The sequence below is a fragment of the Macrobrachium rosenbergii genome, chromosome 56 (genome assembly GCF_040412425.1).
Source record: "Macrobrachium rosenbergii isolate ZJJX-2024 chromosome 56, ASM4041242v1, whole genome shotgun sequence".
In the NCBI taxonomy this organism is placed as follows: domain Eukaryota; kingdom Metazoa; phylum Arthropoda; class Malacostraca; order Decapoda; family Palaemonidae; genus Macrobrachium; species Macrobrachium rosenbergii.
The window spans coordinates 48,812,231-48,826,499 of record NC_089796.1 but is presented as its reverse complement, the minus strand read 5'-3'; the positions used below and the strand labels follow the sequence as shown (position 1 = coordinate 48,826,499).

General features: G+C 45.4%; 1 protein-coding gene across 6 annotated transcripts in view; it reads right to left on the bottom strand.

The window, feature by feature from the left end:
- Pus10 (Pseudouridine synthase 10) overlaps window positions 1-14,269 on the bottom strand; it is a 361,563-nt gene that overhangs the window by 150,979 nt on the left and 196,315 nt on the right. For 3 of the 6 annotated variants that reach the window (XM_067100515.1, XM_067100518.1, XM_067100520.1), the window contains one exon: window positions 8,656-8,845. In XM_067100515.1, the coding sequence (XP_066956616.1) occupies window positions 8,656-8,845 (190 nt within the window). Of the gene's footprint in view, window positions 1-8,651; window positions 8,846-14,269 lie in introns of all 6 variants that reach the window. The other 3 variants (XM_067100514.1, XM_067100517.1, XM_067100519.1) reach the window with 1 other exon arrangement.

The window sequence follows — 14,269 nt, the reverse complement described above, 5'->3', positions numbered from 1 at the left end:
TGTCAACCCTCAAGACCTGGGTCAGCGGCTTCGGGAGGAACATCGGGGCAGGGAAACCCTACGTTTTCTCAAAGGATGTTTGCAACGTTCTCTTCCCTGGCGCCTGGATCTCAGCTTCAGTTGCGGACGAGGTAGCCGCCCCCTTGATCGCTGGGATCTGGGAAATGACGCAGCCCTCCCAGGAAGAAGTCGCTGCATGCGGAGTTGTCACCGAGGATGTTGTGGCTCTTAATCTGGACCTCGAACCAATGAATATTGATCTGGATCTGCAAGCAGGTAAGGGGGTAAGTGAGGCAGGTGATTTACTGTTTAGCTCTCCTTCTTCCATTGCTTCTTCTTTCCGAGGATTTGTGAAATCCTCTTGCCTTATGGACGGTGCAAGGTCTACTGTCCCTAAGGTTAAATCAGTAAAGAAAAAGACCTTAAAGTCCCAGAAAGTCCGCTCCGGGGTTCCCTCGAAGACGTCACGGCCCCCTAGCCCCGTGCCATCTACGAGCAAGGCCTCTACTTCTGGGAAGGGAGCACGGTCTAAACAAAGTAAAGAGGTTCCCCCCCCTCCTTCCTTTGATGCTGAAGCATTTGCTGAGCTTCTTATGAAGCAGTTCGACAAAAGAGTTGACGACAAGCTGTCGCAACTCTCGAGCCAACTGTCTTCCTCAAATGCTTCCGTGCTCTCCTTCTCAGAAGAGGTTAAGTCTCAAAGGACTTTAATCTCTGGGTTCATGAGTGGCGGAGCGGCCAACAAACCCTTCTCCGTCCCGGACACCTCCAGCCTCCCTCCCTTTGATGAAGGAAACCCCTGGCGCCTGACCCTTTTTGCCCCCCAGCATGAGGGTACCCTTACTATCGAGGGCCTAGGCACTCGTAGGGTGGAGGAATTAGAATTCTTCCCTCCTAACCTGCAATCACCTTATGCAGGTTATGCCAGGCTTACCGAGGAGGCATGGGTTTGGTCCGATAAGGTCCCCAAGGAAACTGTCATCTTCCCGAGGGACCAGGCCCAGTCGGCCCTACTACGGACTTTGTCGGAGTGGCAGGCGGAGAACACCAAACTCACTCCGGACAAGGGTGCTTTCACGATGTTCTTTCTGGGAGAAGTTCTCCCCACCCCTTGCACCTCTAAAGTGGCTTCCCTCACAAACCAGGCTTGCATGGAGGGTAAGCCCTTCCCCATCTCCGGGAGACAGATCCCACCTCTCGTCTTACCCGGAGATTCTCAGTTTTGGGTAGGAGCCCGGACACCTTCACGGTTACTCGACTTCTTGACCCTGACTGCGCTTCTAACCTCTTCAGCGAACAACTCCCTAAGATCCCGGAGTCGCTCCTGAAGGCTGAAGCTGAGTCTAAGGACAGACTTAGTAGGTCCTTAAACTCTCTGACTTTAGCAGAGGCAACGTCAGTGGTATATAGTGAAGACGCTCTATTTCAGGTGCTGACGAAATCTCTCTTAGGGAGTTTTCAGCAGGACCTGTACGACTTCATTAAGGCCCAGTTGAACTGCCGAAAACACATCTTTTCGGCAGCCACCATCCGTCATGAGCCTAACAGGCTCATGAAAAGCTCCATCTGGGGAGCTAATCTCTTCCCCCAGGAAGAGGTTGATGCGGTCCTAGCTGAGGCAACTAGGGCCAATCAGAGTCTCCGCTCCCGTTGGGGCTTATCCACTAAGAGAAAGCAGTCTGAGCCCGCCGGAACTCACCCCAAGCCCGGGAAGAAGTTCAAGAAATTTAAACGGCTCCCGACTCAGACTGTCTTGCAGGCTGTCCAGGTCCCCGTCCCTGGTCATCCCTCAACCTCTCAGTCTCAACCTCAACCTCAGTATGTGCTGGTCCAACCAGCCCATCAACCTCTCGCTGCTCCTTCATATGTCTCCTCCCCAGCTTTCAACGCTTCTTATGAAAGCCAGGGTGCATTTCGATCAATTCAAAATGCAAGGGGAACGAGAGCTAGAGGATACTTCCGTGGTAGAGGAACACCCCGCTCCTCCTCCAGAGGAAGGGGAGGCAGAGGCTCCAGAGGAGGCAGACCCTTTCCCGCCCAGTGAGATATCTCAGGTAGGCGGAAGGTTATATCATTTTCGGGACCAGTGGAGCTTCAGTCCCTGGGCCCAGACCATAGTCTCCAAAGGACTGGGGTGGAGTTGGTGCAGAAGTCCTCCCCACCCAGTCAGGTTCCATAAATCACCGTCCAAGGCTCTGAAGGACTTTGTGAAAGATCTATTATTAAAGAGGGCAATAAAGAAAGCGAGACATCTGAAATTTCAAGGCAGACTGTTCAGTGTTCCAAAGAAAGGTTCCAGTCAGCGAAGAGTAATTCTAGACTTGTCCCGTCTAAATTCCTACATTCAATGCGACAAGTTTGAATGCTTACAATCTTGCAGGTTGAACCCTACTGCCCGTGGAGCCGTAACCACCTCTATAGATCTTTCAGATGCCTATTATCACGTCCCGATTGCGAGAAGGTTCTCTCCTTATCTGGGGTTCAGACTAGGAAATCAAGCATACTCGTTCAGGGTCATGCCATTCGGTCTCAATGTAGCCCCCAGAATCTTCACCAAACTGGCAGATACAGTAGTTCAGCAACTCTGGTCTCAGGGGATCATGCTAGCCGCATACCTAGACGATTGGATTGTTTGGGCATCCAACGTCAACGAATGCCGGAAAGTAACAGCCATAGTAACGGCTTTCTGGAATCACTGGGCTTTCAGATAAACAGGGAGAAATCCCGCCTAGTTTCGGAGAGTCGCTTTCAATGGTTAGGGATCCAGTGGGACCTGTGTGCACACAGACTATCTCTTCCGCCGGCCAAACGGAGAGAAATAGCAAAGGCAACCAGACAGTTCCTCAAGAACAAGAAAGCTTCCCGTCGTACCCAAGAAAGAGTCTTAGGTTCTCTTCAGTTTGCTTCAGTGACGGATCTTCTTTTGAAATCCAAACTGAAAGACATAAACAGGGTATGGCGGAGCCGAGCCAATGTCAGGTTCAGAGACAAAGTATCTCTGATTCCGCCGATTTTGAAAAAGAGACTCCGGCCTTGGACGACTGTCAAGAGCTTATTGAAGTCAGTACCTCTTTAGTTTCCTCCTCCATCATTAGTAATTCACACCGACGCTTCCCTAAGCGGGTGAGGAGGATACTCTCAACACAAGAAGGTACAGGGGACTTGGTCCACCATGTTCCGCCAGTTCCATATCAATGTCCTGGTAGCTATGGCAGTCTTTCTAACCCTGAAGAAACTGCGTCCGAACAATCTGATCCATATAAGATTGATTCTGGACAGCGCAGTAGTAGTACATTGTATAAACAGGGGAGGTTCCAAATCGAGTCGGATCAACCAGGTTATGATAGCAATATTCTCTCTAGCAAACAAACACCGGTGGCATCTGTCTGCTACCCACCTTGCAGGGGTCCGGAATGTCATTGCAGATTCCCTATCCAGGACAACTCCGCTGGAGTCGGAATGGTCCCTGGACAAAACTTCATTCAAATGGATTTGCAATCAAGTTCCGGGTCTCGAAGTAGATCTCTTTGCAACAGAATGCAACCACAAACTACCTTGTTATGTTGCTCCCAACCTGGACCCTCTAGCTCACTCCACAGATGCAATGTCCATAGATTGGAACAAGTGGAAAGGATCTACCTCTTTCCTCCAGTAAACCTGTTACTGAAAGTCCTTCACAAGCTCAGGACATTCAAGGGTCAGATAGCCCTAGTGGCTCCCAACTGGTTGAAGAGCAACTGGTTTCCACTTCTTCTAGAGCTGAAGCTTCGGTGCTTGCAAATTCCCAACCCGAAACTGACGCAAATAGTACAAACTCAGACTGTGTCAGCGTCCTCAAGAATTCAGAATGCCCTGGCTTTATGGATTTCATGAAGTTTGCAGCTCAGAAGGATGCTAATATTGATCCTATTAACACTTTGTTCCTAGAATCAGACAAAAGGGAATCCACTCTCAGACAATATGACTCAGCAGTTAAGAAATTAGCACTCTTCTTAAAAGAATCTGAAGGAACTGTAATGACCACTAATTTAGCTATTTCATTTTTTAGGTCATTATTTGAGAAAGGTCTGGCCTCAAGTACCATTACTACAGCAAAATCAGCTTTGAAAAAGATACTTTTGCACGGGTTTAAGATTAACTTAACAAACTCTTATTTTTCGTCAATCCCTAAAGCCTGTGCTCATTTAAGACCAGTAACCCGCCCACATACGGTTTCCTGGTTCTTAAATGATGTTCTTAAATTAACCTCAGAAATAGATAATCAGAATTGCTCTTTCACTAACTTATTGAGGAAGACCTTATTTTTGATTAGTTTAGCTTCAGGTGCTAGAATTTCTGAACTGTCTGCCCTGTCTAGAGAACCCAACCCTATTGATTTCCTTCCATCAGGTGAAGTGTTGCTAGCTCCTCACCCTAAGTTCCTAGCTAAAAATGAAGATCCTCGAGATAGGTGGTCTCCCTGGAAGGTCATCCCCCTCCCACAAGACTTGTCTTTATGCCCAGTCTTTACCTTGAAAGCCTATTTAGACAGGACCTCACAGATAACTTCCGGGCCTCTGTTTGTAAGGGAAGGGGGAGGAACTATCTCTATGAAAGCCATTAGGCAACAGATCTTGTATTTCATTAAACATGCAAACCCAGATTCAGTTCCAAAAGTACATGACATTAGGGCAGTGGCCACCTCCACTAACTATTTCCATTATGTGAATTTCGAGGATCTTTCAAAATATATGGGGTGGAAGTCTCCCGTAGTTTTTAAACGCCACTATCTGAAATCACTAGAAGCTCTGAAGTTCACTACAGTGGCGGCAGGGAACATCGTTTCCCCCTCCGTTTAATTCTTTCTAGTACTCAGTCACTCTCCTCCCTCCTACCTGCCTCATTTATTCCCCTTCGGTCACCTCCAGGTCAGGCATGCTTCACAGCCTGTCTCCTGACCATGTCATAGTTTTGTCTTGTCTAATGTGTTTAATTTAAATATGCCGTGTGTTCTTTTATCTTGTGGGACATAGTTTCCCCACCTTAGTCTTAAGTATAATGTTTAGTACCTAATTTTCACTTTTATGTACTCATTAATCTAAGGATGGTTTTATATTTATGTACACTTTAATATTACATTAAATTTAAGTATCTTTATTATATCTAAATACCACATCTTGCTACCGGGATAATAAAAACTCTTGTGGACTTCTAGTTTTATTACTTTCCTCTACAAGTTTCCCTTTTTGTTTCAGGATGGTATTTCGATTTCTCTATTATTATTTCACCGGGTGACACAGGTCTGAAAACCCAGAAAAAGGATTTTGACAAAGGAAAAATCTATTTCTGGGGAGAGACCTGTGTCACCCGGTGACCCACCCATGGTTCCTTTCTTTTCCCCCCCTGATAAAATACCATTCCAGGATGGGGGTGCTAACATGGAATGTGGGTGACGCCGGTTTGTTTACAGTCCGCGAGTGGTGCGGGGGTTTGTAACGGCACCTCACTCGGTGGGACTTTTGACATTGGGAATGTTTACAGGGCGGAGGCCTGTGATTGTGACAATCTCACCCTTTCTCATACACGACTCCATTTCATGGAGCTCGCACCGGGGGTAGTAACTCCGGCTTAGCTTTTTAGCTTTTCTCTGGTATATTTAGCAATAGCTTTACCTAGAAATAAGTGCTGAAAGGTTATTTCACCGGGTGACACAGGTCTCTCCCCAGAAATAGATTTTTCCTTTGTCAAAATCCTTTTTTACTGTTTGCTACCAGGGAACTGGTCCTGAGGAAGCTGAGGTGCTAGAAATGAAAATCATTGAAAGGTCAACATCTGCATACTGTTCACCAGTAGTGCTGGTGAGAAAAAAAAAGATTGTTCAAATGCATTTTGTGTGGATTACTGTTGACTAAATATCATAACCAAGTTTGGGAATGAAATGATGGGAGATCTCAAGGATACTGTATGATGGTAAAGCTCCAGAATGAAAAATTTTTCACCAAAGAGGACTTGAGCAAAGGATATTGGCAAATCCTGATGAAAGAAACATCAAAGGAGACAGCTTTCATAGATTTCAGTGTATCTTACCAGTTCAGGAGGATGCCATTTGGATTAATGAGCTCGGCAGCAACTTTCAAGAGGGAGATGATATCTGGAAACACCGCTGACCATTTGGATGATGTTAACTCTCATGGCATCATGGGAAGAACATATAAAGGGACTCAAGGATGTATTCCAACGAGTGAGGGAAGCAGGACTGACTATCTAACCTTCCAAATGTTACACTGGATATAACAAGGTAGAATTCCTTGGCTCTGAACAGTGTACAACAATTTAAAAAGATAACTGAATTAATTCTCGGTGCATGGTAGCCATGCCCATGAAAAAGTTTCTACGCATCTGGGGAGTATAATATGACTCAAGATTTTACAGAGCATGAGAGATGTGGTTGCCAAGATTTTTCTTAATGGCATTCATATAAAGGAAAGACACTTAGACAAAGACTTGCAGGAAGGCCAAAGAAAACATGGAAAAGCACACAGACAGAGACCTGGACATAATGGGAGCTCAGGCAGAAAGTGCACAAGAAAAGAGAGAGTGGAGAGGCCACATTTCATGTCAGACTTCATAAAATGAAATAATGGTGGTGATGATGTAGGGGAGGTGCGTTTGTACTACCAAAGGCTATGAGACTAACATAAAAAAAGGTTGTTCTGCTGACAAAATTAAGAAAGTCAGTAACAAGCTGAACCTGTAAGGTGCTACAGGTTCTTAGCTTCCCTTTGACCCCAGCACTTGTATATTTCATCTGTCCCTTGAACCTTTTCACTGAGCTGCCTTTTTTAAACTTTACTAATAATATCTTGTTAAAGAGAATGGCACCATCAGTGGAATTGATTTTATATATGGTCTTCTCAATTCTTTTCATTATTTTCTTCTCATCAGGGCTGATATTTGTTAATAACTGGCTGATGTTCATACTCTTAATAAGGAACTGGTTTCTTGAAATACTACAGTAATTTTATTACATGTGAAAAAGGAAGTTAAAAGTGACGTCTGGTCGCCATAGGGTTTGCAAATTTCAGAATCTGGAAATCAGGATTATTCTCGTGTAGAATCTTCGTTGTTGTTCTAAGGGCATAGCGGAATTCCAGCGTTTCCAACTGTATCATCGGTTCATTCTCAAGGAAGGGTGGGCTTGTTATGGTTGGAATAGGGTCGTTAAATGGTATTTATAGTGTCCTGGGTGTCCCGTGTTGTGAGGGCTGAATTTTCATTGGCTGGTTCAGGCGATTAAATTCCTGAGCCAAACCATTTCCCAGAGGTTGATACTCGCACTGGTCTCCACATGCGGACGTTGGAAACTGGGAGGATGGTATTGGAAAGGTCACTGTCGGTAGATGGGGGCACCACCTGATTAGTTCGTTCGTTCGGTTCTGGGGTGCTGGCAGGCAGTGCCCTACGTGCCACTGTTAGGAGGAGGGGGGTCTCCTGCAAGGTGTTGAGCCTAGGTCTCTTCTTTCCGATGTGGAGGGCTTCCAGGAGGCGAGGCGGCGGTGGTCTGCCGCCTTATCAATAACTAAGATATTAAGAACTATGTCCTTTCAGTTTATTCTGATATTGTAAATATTCTTAGCATAATAATAATAATAATAATAATAATAATAATAATAATAATAATAATAACAATAATGCTGAGACCATAAAATCCAATTACAAAAGTTCCTTTCAGGAATGGCCTATGCAATTGCAATCATGCAGTGACAAACTATGTGGGTGGGAATGGAAGAAAATAAAAGAACAATGCTCTATGTATTAATGTTAAGGGCTAACATGGCCAAACATAGACTGCAGATGATTATGTACTGAGGTGATAAGCAAAAATCCATCTACTCTTTCCTAAGTGCAATCAATGATGTTTTCTGGCCTAAGCCCAAAGCAAATGAGAAAATGGAAAACAAACAAATAAAGGTGAGGCTTAACCACATAGGAAGTGATAGACCTTCAACCAATCAAACAATAAAAGGTTATAAGAATCAGAAAAATCAGAAGCATAAAGAGAAGACCAAAGTTGGGCAGTAGGCTACAGGGACGAAACAGTCACTTAAAAATGCAACCCGGACACCAGGACTGGAGTTTCTATGAAGATTTTCAGCAGCTTCGATGAGAAATAAAAAGTATTAACTGAGTTCAGGGAGAACCTCTAAAGAACTTCACCACAATACCTGAACTCAGAAACTGAGTCTTTAACAGGAAAGCCTGACGAAATATGGCTCAGCTGAGTAAAAGTTTTCTTCCATGATGGAAAATTCCCTTACAAGCAAGGTTCTGTAAACAAGGATTAGGGTGATGTAAAATACATTCTATGTAGAGAGCAGCACTCTTTCGGCAAAATAGAAAACAACATATTCCCAATGTCAGGCCATGTGAACTCGGAGATAGTTTGAAAAATTTCTTTTGCAATAACAATCATATAAAATACACTTACATCAAAAATGTTAGTTCTGTAACATTGACAGTGACTGAAAATTTATATCTTTTCTTAACTGGAAAAATTATAATTGTGACAACTTAGATTGCAGACAGTTCCCATGAGTTATAGAAGCACTGAATCTGGAAATAATTGCATAAATAACCATTGAAATTAGAATAACCCCTTTCATAAGTGATACTTGCTTATCAACAATCTGTAGATCTCGTAACTGAATCATTTCCGATGATAAATTTACTTCTTTTTGAAATTCTGTTATCTCTTTCCTGGAGAACCTTGTCTTACATGGATTGATGAATTCAATTACAAAAGGTCGACCATTTCCAAGGCAACGAACATCAACATCTTCTCGTCCAGACGATGAAAATCTGTAATCTGCAACAAAAAAAGCATCTTACTACACTGTATTAGAACACATAATATATAGGCTTCTCCTTCAAATCCACAGGAAAGAGGTAAACTCTAGTCAGATGAAAGACTCATTCTTGAGATTATAAATTCTTATATCAGAAACAAAAACCTAAAAATCTTACAACCAATTTTTGAAGCTTCCTCCATTTTTCAGACATTTAGTTAGAGTAGGCAGAGGCATGGTAGTAGTGGCATTCATTAGTTCTTTATGTTATGTGATGGTGCAATCATACGTGAGGATGATTTTTAGTTTTATTTATTTTGTCAGTCAGGATGCTATGTGAATGAGTGGATTAATTAAAGGAAGGATTTTTATCTTCCTTTGCACTCTGGATTCGATTCAAAGTACTCCAGTCTGTACTCCCCATGATGTATAAGCTGGGATTGGTCAATATCACAATCACTACATTGTGCTTACTTGGGGCTCCACATTTCCCAAGGCCTACAAAATCTTGTGAACTTCCTCTTTAACTTATTATGCTTACATTCAAGTGCTAGAAATGCCAGACTAAGGCTTAAGAAGGCTACATCAAGATCCACCAAGGGCTCTGAATAAGATCACTAGATGTCACACTTTCACAATTTATTCACAATATTTAATACAAGTTGAATAAAAAAAATTAAGCACAAAACTATACACAAAAAAAGCACACTAATGATGTAAATAAATACAAATGTGAATACATTTACATTTTCTGGGCTCGACCTGTGTCACCCAGTGAAATGGTTCCAATAGCACACATTTCTAAGTATAAATATTGCTAAATATACCAGAGAAAAAAGCTATCCATAATGCCAGGGTTACTAGCCCTGGATCGATCACCACAACGGTGTCGGTATGCACAAGGGGTGAGTGGTAACCACTATCACAGGTCTTCATCCTATAGATCTCTCTATTCTCAAAGCCCCAAAATTGGAGGAGCCGCACCAACGGTTACCTCCCACTCGCCGCCAACCACCGCTCACGCCCGCCATCTTCATTCCAATCTTAGCACGAACACATGTACACCGTTAAAACTTTCTTTGGTGATTGTGTTCTCTTTTTCAGCTCAAATCATGTCCTCCGTCGAGAATTTTCCACCATCTAAGTTGAGTACTATTTTTGGTTGGGTTTTTAACGCAAGAGGCATTGTACTTATGAACTGTACGTAAATAATGCTTACCAGTGTAAATAGTTCTGATATGCAGCCGAGCGTGGGCTGTGTTTGCCTCTTTCCCGTTTTCGACCTTCAGTCTCAGCTTTCTATTAGCAGAACGAATTCTGGTAGTTTTTATCCATACTCCATTCAGTTTGGTGGAGCTTAATTGGAGAAATTACCATGTCGCTGGTAGGAGATGAGGAACCTGGTATCATGGCCGAGCTAGGCTCATCCTTTTCTGATAATAGAATTTGAGTCTTTTTATCGGTTTCCTTCCTCCACCAGCGAGTTGGTGCCTTCTCGATGGTGTTATTAATTTTATCATGATGATAGCTGATATGTACAAGGGTGGATGGCATGTCCATTCCTGGATTAGTTTATGCATGTGATTCAGCGTCAGGGGTAGGCCATCTTGGTACCTAACGTTACCTATATAACCAATGTTTTCTAGACCTTCTCTCTGCCGCCGAGTCATTTATGTATTTATATATGTTTAATCTTTAGGCTAACCCACATCACGAATGGTTTACTTTATTTATGTTTTGTTGTTCAGATACTGGGTAGTTTTATTAATTCTAATATAAGGTAGTTAACTAGCCTATCCTACCTAGGCTAGGCATGACAGCGCTCTTACACGATGCTCAGGCTACCTAGCTCTCCTGACCAGGCCGTTTTACGGTTTTGGAGGGGGAAGTTAGGCTAGTGAGGGAGTTCCCCGTTCACACTTAGCCCACCTGACCAGGCCGTTAGGTTTTGGAGGGTGAGGTTAGGCTAGTGAGAGAGTTCCTCATTCACAATTAGCCCACCTGGCCAGGCTGTTAGGTTTTGGAGGGTAAGGTTAGATTAGTGAGAGGGCTCCTCAATTCATATTTTGCCACCTGATCAAGCTGTTTTGGTTTTGGAGGGTGTGGCTGAGTTAGTACGTAGGTCCTTCTCTCCCCACACTGGTGGCACTAATCCTGGCCTTCCTGTCCAGGCCAAAAAGCTTTGGTTTTTGGAGGGTAGGCTAGGATCAGTTAACTCCAGCCTTTTCGTGTATGTAGCCTAGTCCCCCCTTTTTACCTTAACGTTTAGAATTTGGCGACGTTGCCTGAGCGACATCCTCGTAAGAGGAAAGCCGTTCGCTTGCATTCGGCACCCCCTTAAGGAGGTTATATTCAGCTTCCGGAGGGTGCTACCCACCTGACCGGTCGCCGTTCGCCGGGTTTCCGCCACTCACCTACCTTTCCCTTAACGGGCGGTGTTTTGTTAGCTCACTTCTAATTGCCTTTAGTAGTTAGTAGCTGGAGCGTCGAACACTGTCCCGTGGAAGCAAATAACAGTTACGATATGTTAGAATTCAAGTCTCCGCCGGGCTAGTCGGTTCTTTCGTTGTTATTGTCCATTTAACCACTCCGGTGGGTATGGTTCACAGTCTGTTTGGCGGTTTCCATTATATGGTTTCCACCCTGGGCGATTGAGAGGTGGGCTGTATGCGAACACCCTATTCCACTCATATTACGCCGATTCCATATCATGCAACACAATGAGATTTCAGTGAATAATCACGGCGGAGTATCATAGAGTATCTGTTTATAACATATATATAGTAGTTAACCATTCGGTAGCATAATCTATGTTTTTAGACTTTTGCTGCGGACTCAGTTCGCGGGTTTTGCCTTGATGATTCATGTATCATCATCCATAATCTATGTTAAGGTAAACTGTGGCCGCCGGACTTAAGTTCCGGCGGGTCTTGCCTTAATGATACTCATGTACCATCATTCCACTTACAGATGGTACGTTGCCAGGAACCAGGGTGCACGGCTGTTCTCCAGCAACCCTGCAGACACGAAGTGTGCCGCTCGCACTCCAGCTGTGCGGTGCATGTTGGAGACCTGACCGTTTGGCACCCGGACGGCTGTGAAATTTGTTACACTCTTTACGAGCTAGTGTCCAATGAGTCAGTAAGTGATAGGAGACCGCTAACTTTTAGTCTCCCTTTTTTTATTTTAATGGCTCATATGGATATATACGAAAATTGGGAGAATATTTTCAGTAAGTCCTGCCTTCTCTTCCAGTCTAACCCAGCAATCCGTGCCTCTTCGCTGTCGATACCTGAAGACCTGGGTCGGCGGATTTGGGAGGAATGTTGCGTCTGGCTACCCCTACGTGCTGTCGGAGGAGATTTGCAATCTCCTCTATCCGGGTGCCCGGATCTCCGCCGCAGTGCCGAAGGAGGTGGCTGCCCCACTCATCAAGAAGATCAGGCAGGAGACGCAGCCCTGCCAAGACGACAACCTGTGCGGAGAGGTGGCGGAAGAGGTGGCGGCTATCAACATCCACCTAGAACCTATGAGCGTTGATGACCAACAGGTAGAAGGTAGGGTAGTAAGTGAGGCAGGTGAGGATAGTGTAAATAGTACTCTATTTAGTTCACCTTCTTCTTCCTCTTCCTTCCAGGGATTTCCGAAGTCAGCTAATCTTGGGGACAGATCTCGGTCTGTTATCCTCAAGGTGAAATCGCTGAAAAAGAAGGATTTACCAAAGTCCTCTAGACCTCAAAGGTCTAATCCGCCAGCTCCTCTAGGTCGTCACTGGCTCCCAAACCAGTGGCGTCTCTCAAGTAAGGCTACTCCCTCTTCTAAGGGTCGAGGTCCAGAGATTCAAAGGCTAAGCCCCACAGCCTAGCTTTCGACTCTGAGGCCTTTGTCGAACTGCTGATGCAGAGGATCGACTCCAAGGTGGAAGCTAGGCTACAAGATCTTTCGTCTCAGCTTGTCACAAGCTTAGAGAACTCCAGACAGTCAGTGCTGTCATTGGCACAAAAGCTGCAGGCCCAAGAAAGCTTGCTCTCCGGATTCATCCAATCCGGAGCAGCACAGCAATCACATGTTGTCCCGGATGCCTCCAAACTGCCCCCCTTTGATAAGGGGAACCCGTGGTGGCTGGCCCTGCATGCTCCCCTGCATAATGGCACACTGACTATTGAGGGTTTGGGCACTCGTTGTCTGGAAGAACTAGAGTTCTTTCCAGCCGACCTAGTGCCTCCCTATCCAGGCTTTGCCAGGTTAACTGAGGAAGCCTGGATTAGGTCTGATAAGGTCCCTAAGGAAACAGTCATCTTTCCCAGGGACCAAGCTCAATCCACCCTGATGCGCGCTCTCACTGACTGGGAGTGCGAGAACACGAAACTTACTCTCTTTAAGGAAAGTTTCACGATGTTCTCCGTAGGTGACTCCATCCCTACCCCCTGCACTACTAAGATTGCAGAGCTGACCCTCCAGGCTGGGATAGATGGCAAGCCTATACCTCAACTCCGGGAGACAGATCCTCCTTCCCTTCTCTTCCCCGGAGATTCGAAATGTTGGTTGGGAGCTCCGGCAACGTTCACGGTGGGGAAACTCGATCACAAGTGTGCCTCCACCCTGTTCAGCGAGCACCTTCCAGGATTCCGGAGGCTCTGCTGAAGGCGGAGTATGAGGCTATATGCAGGTTGAGTCGCTCCCTGCATTCCATCACCATCTCAGAGGTAACGGCATTAGTTTATAATAACGAACCTCTGTTTCAGGTCCTCACGAAGTCGTTATTGGCGTCCTTCCAATCGGACCTTTATGACTTTGTGGTTGCGAGACAGAACTGCCGGAAACACATCTTTGCAGACGCCACTATCAGGCATGAGCCCAATAGACTCATGAAGAGTTCTATCTGGGGACCTAACCTCTTCCCAGAGGATGAGGTCAATAATGTCATGGCAGAGGCAAACAGAGCGAACCAGAGTCTTCGCTCTCCCTGGGGCCTTCCTTTCAAAAGGAAGTCCTCTGAGACCTCCGGACCTTAACCTAAGGAAAGGAAAAGGTTCAGGAGGTTCCAGAGCTATAAGAAACCTCAGGCTCAAACTGTGCTTCAGGCGGTACCGGTCTCACAGATCGGCCAGCCTTCTACATCCAAGACACAGCCTCAGCAGCAGTTCGTACTGATGCAGCCGGCTCAGCAAGCTTCTGCTCTGCCAGCCTTCGTGACGTCCCCAGCTTTCAACGCCTCGTTTGAAAGCCAAGGGGCGTTTCGGGGCTACAATAGGCATGCGAGGGGAAGCAGGGCCAGAGCCGCCTACAGAGGTAGAGCAGCATCCAGACCTCTCTCACATGGAAGAGGAGCCCGAGGAGGCAGAGGAAGTAAGACCTCTCCCAATCAATGAGACTCCTCAGGTAGGCGGGAGATTATATCTCTTCCGGGACCATTGGACCTTCAGTCCATGGGCCCACAGCAT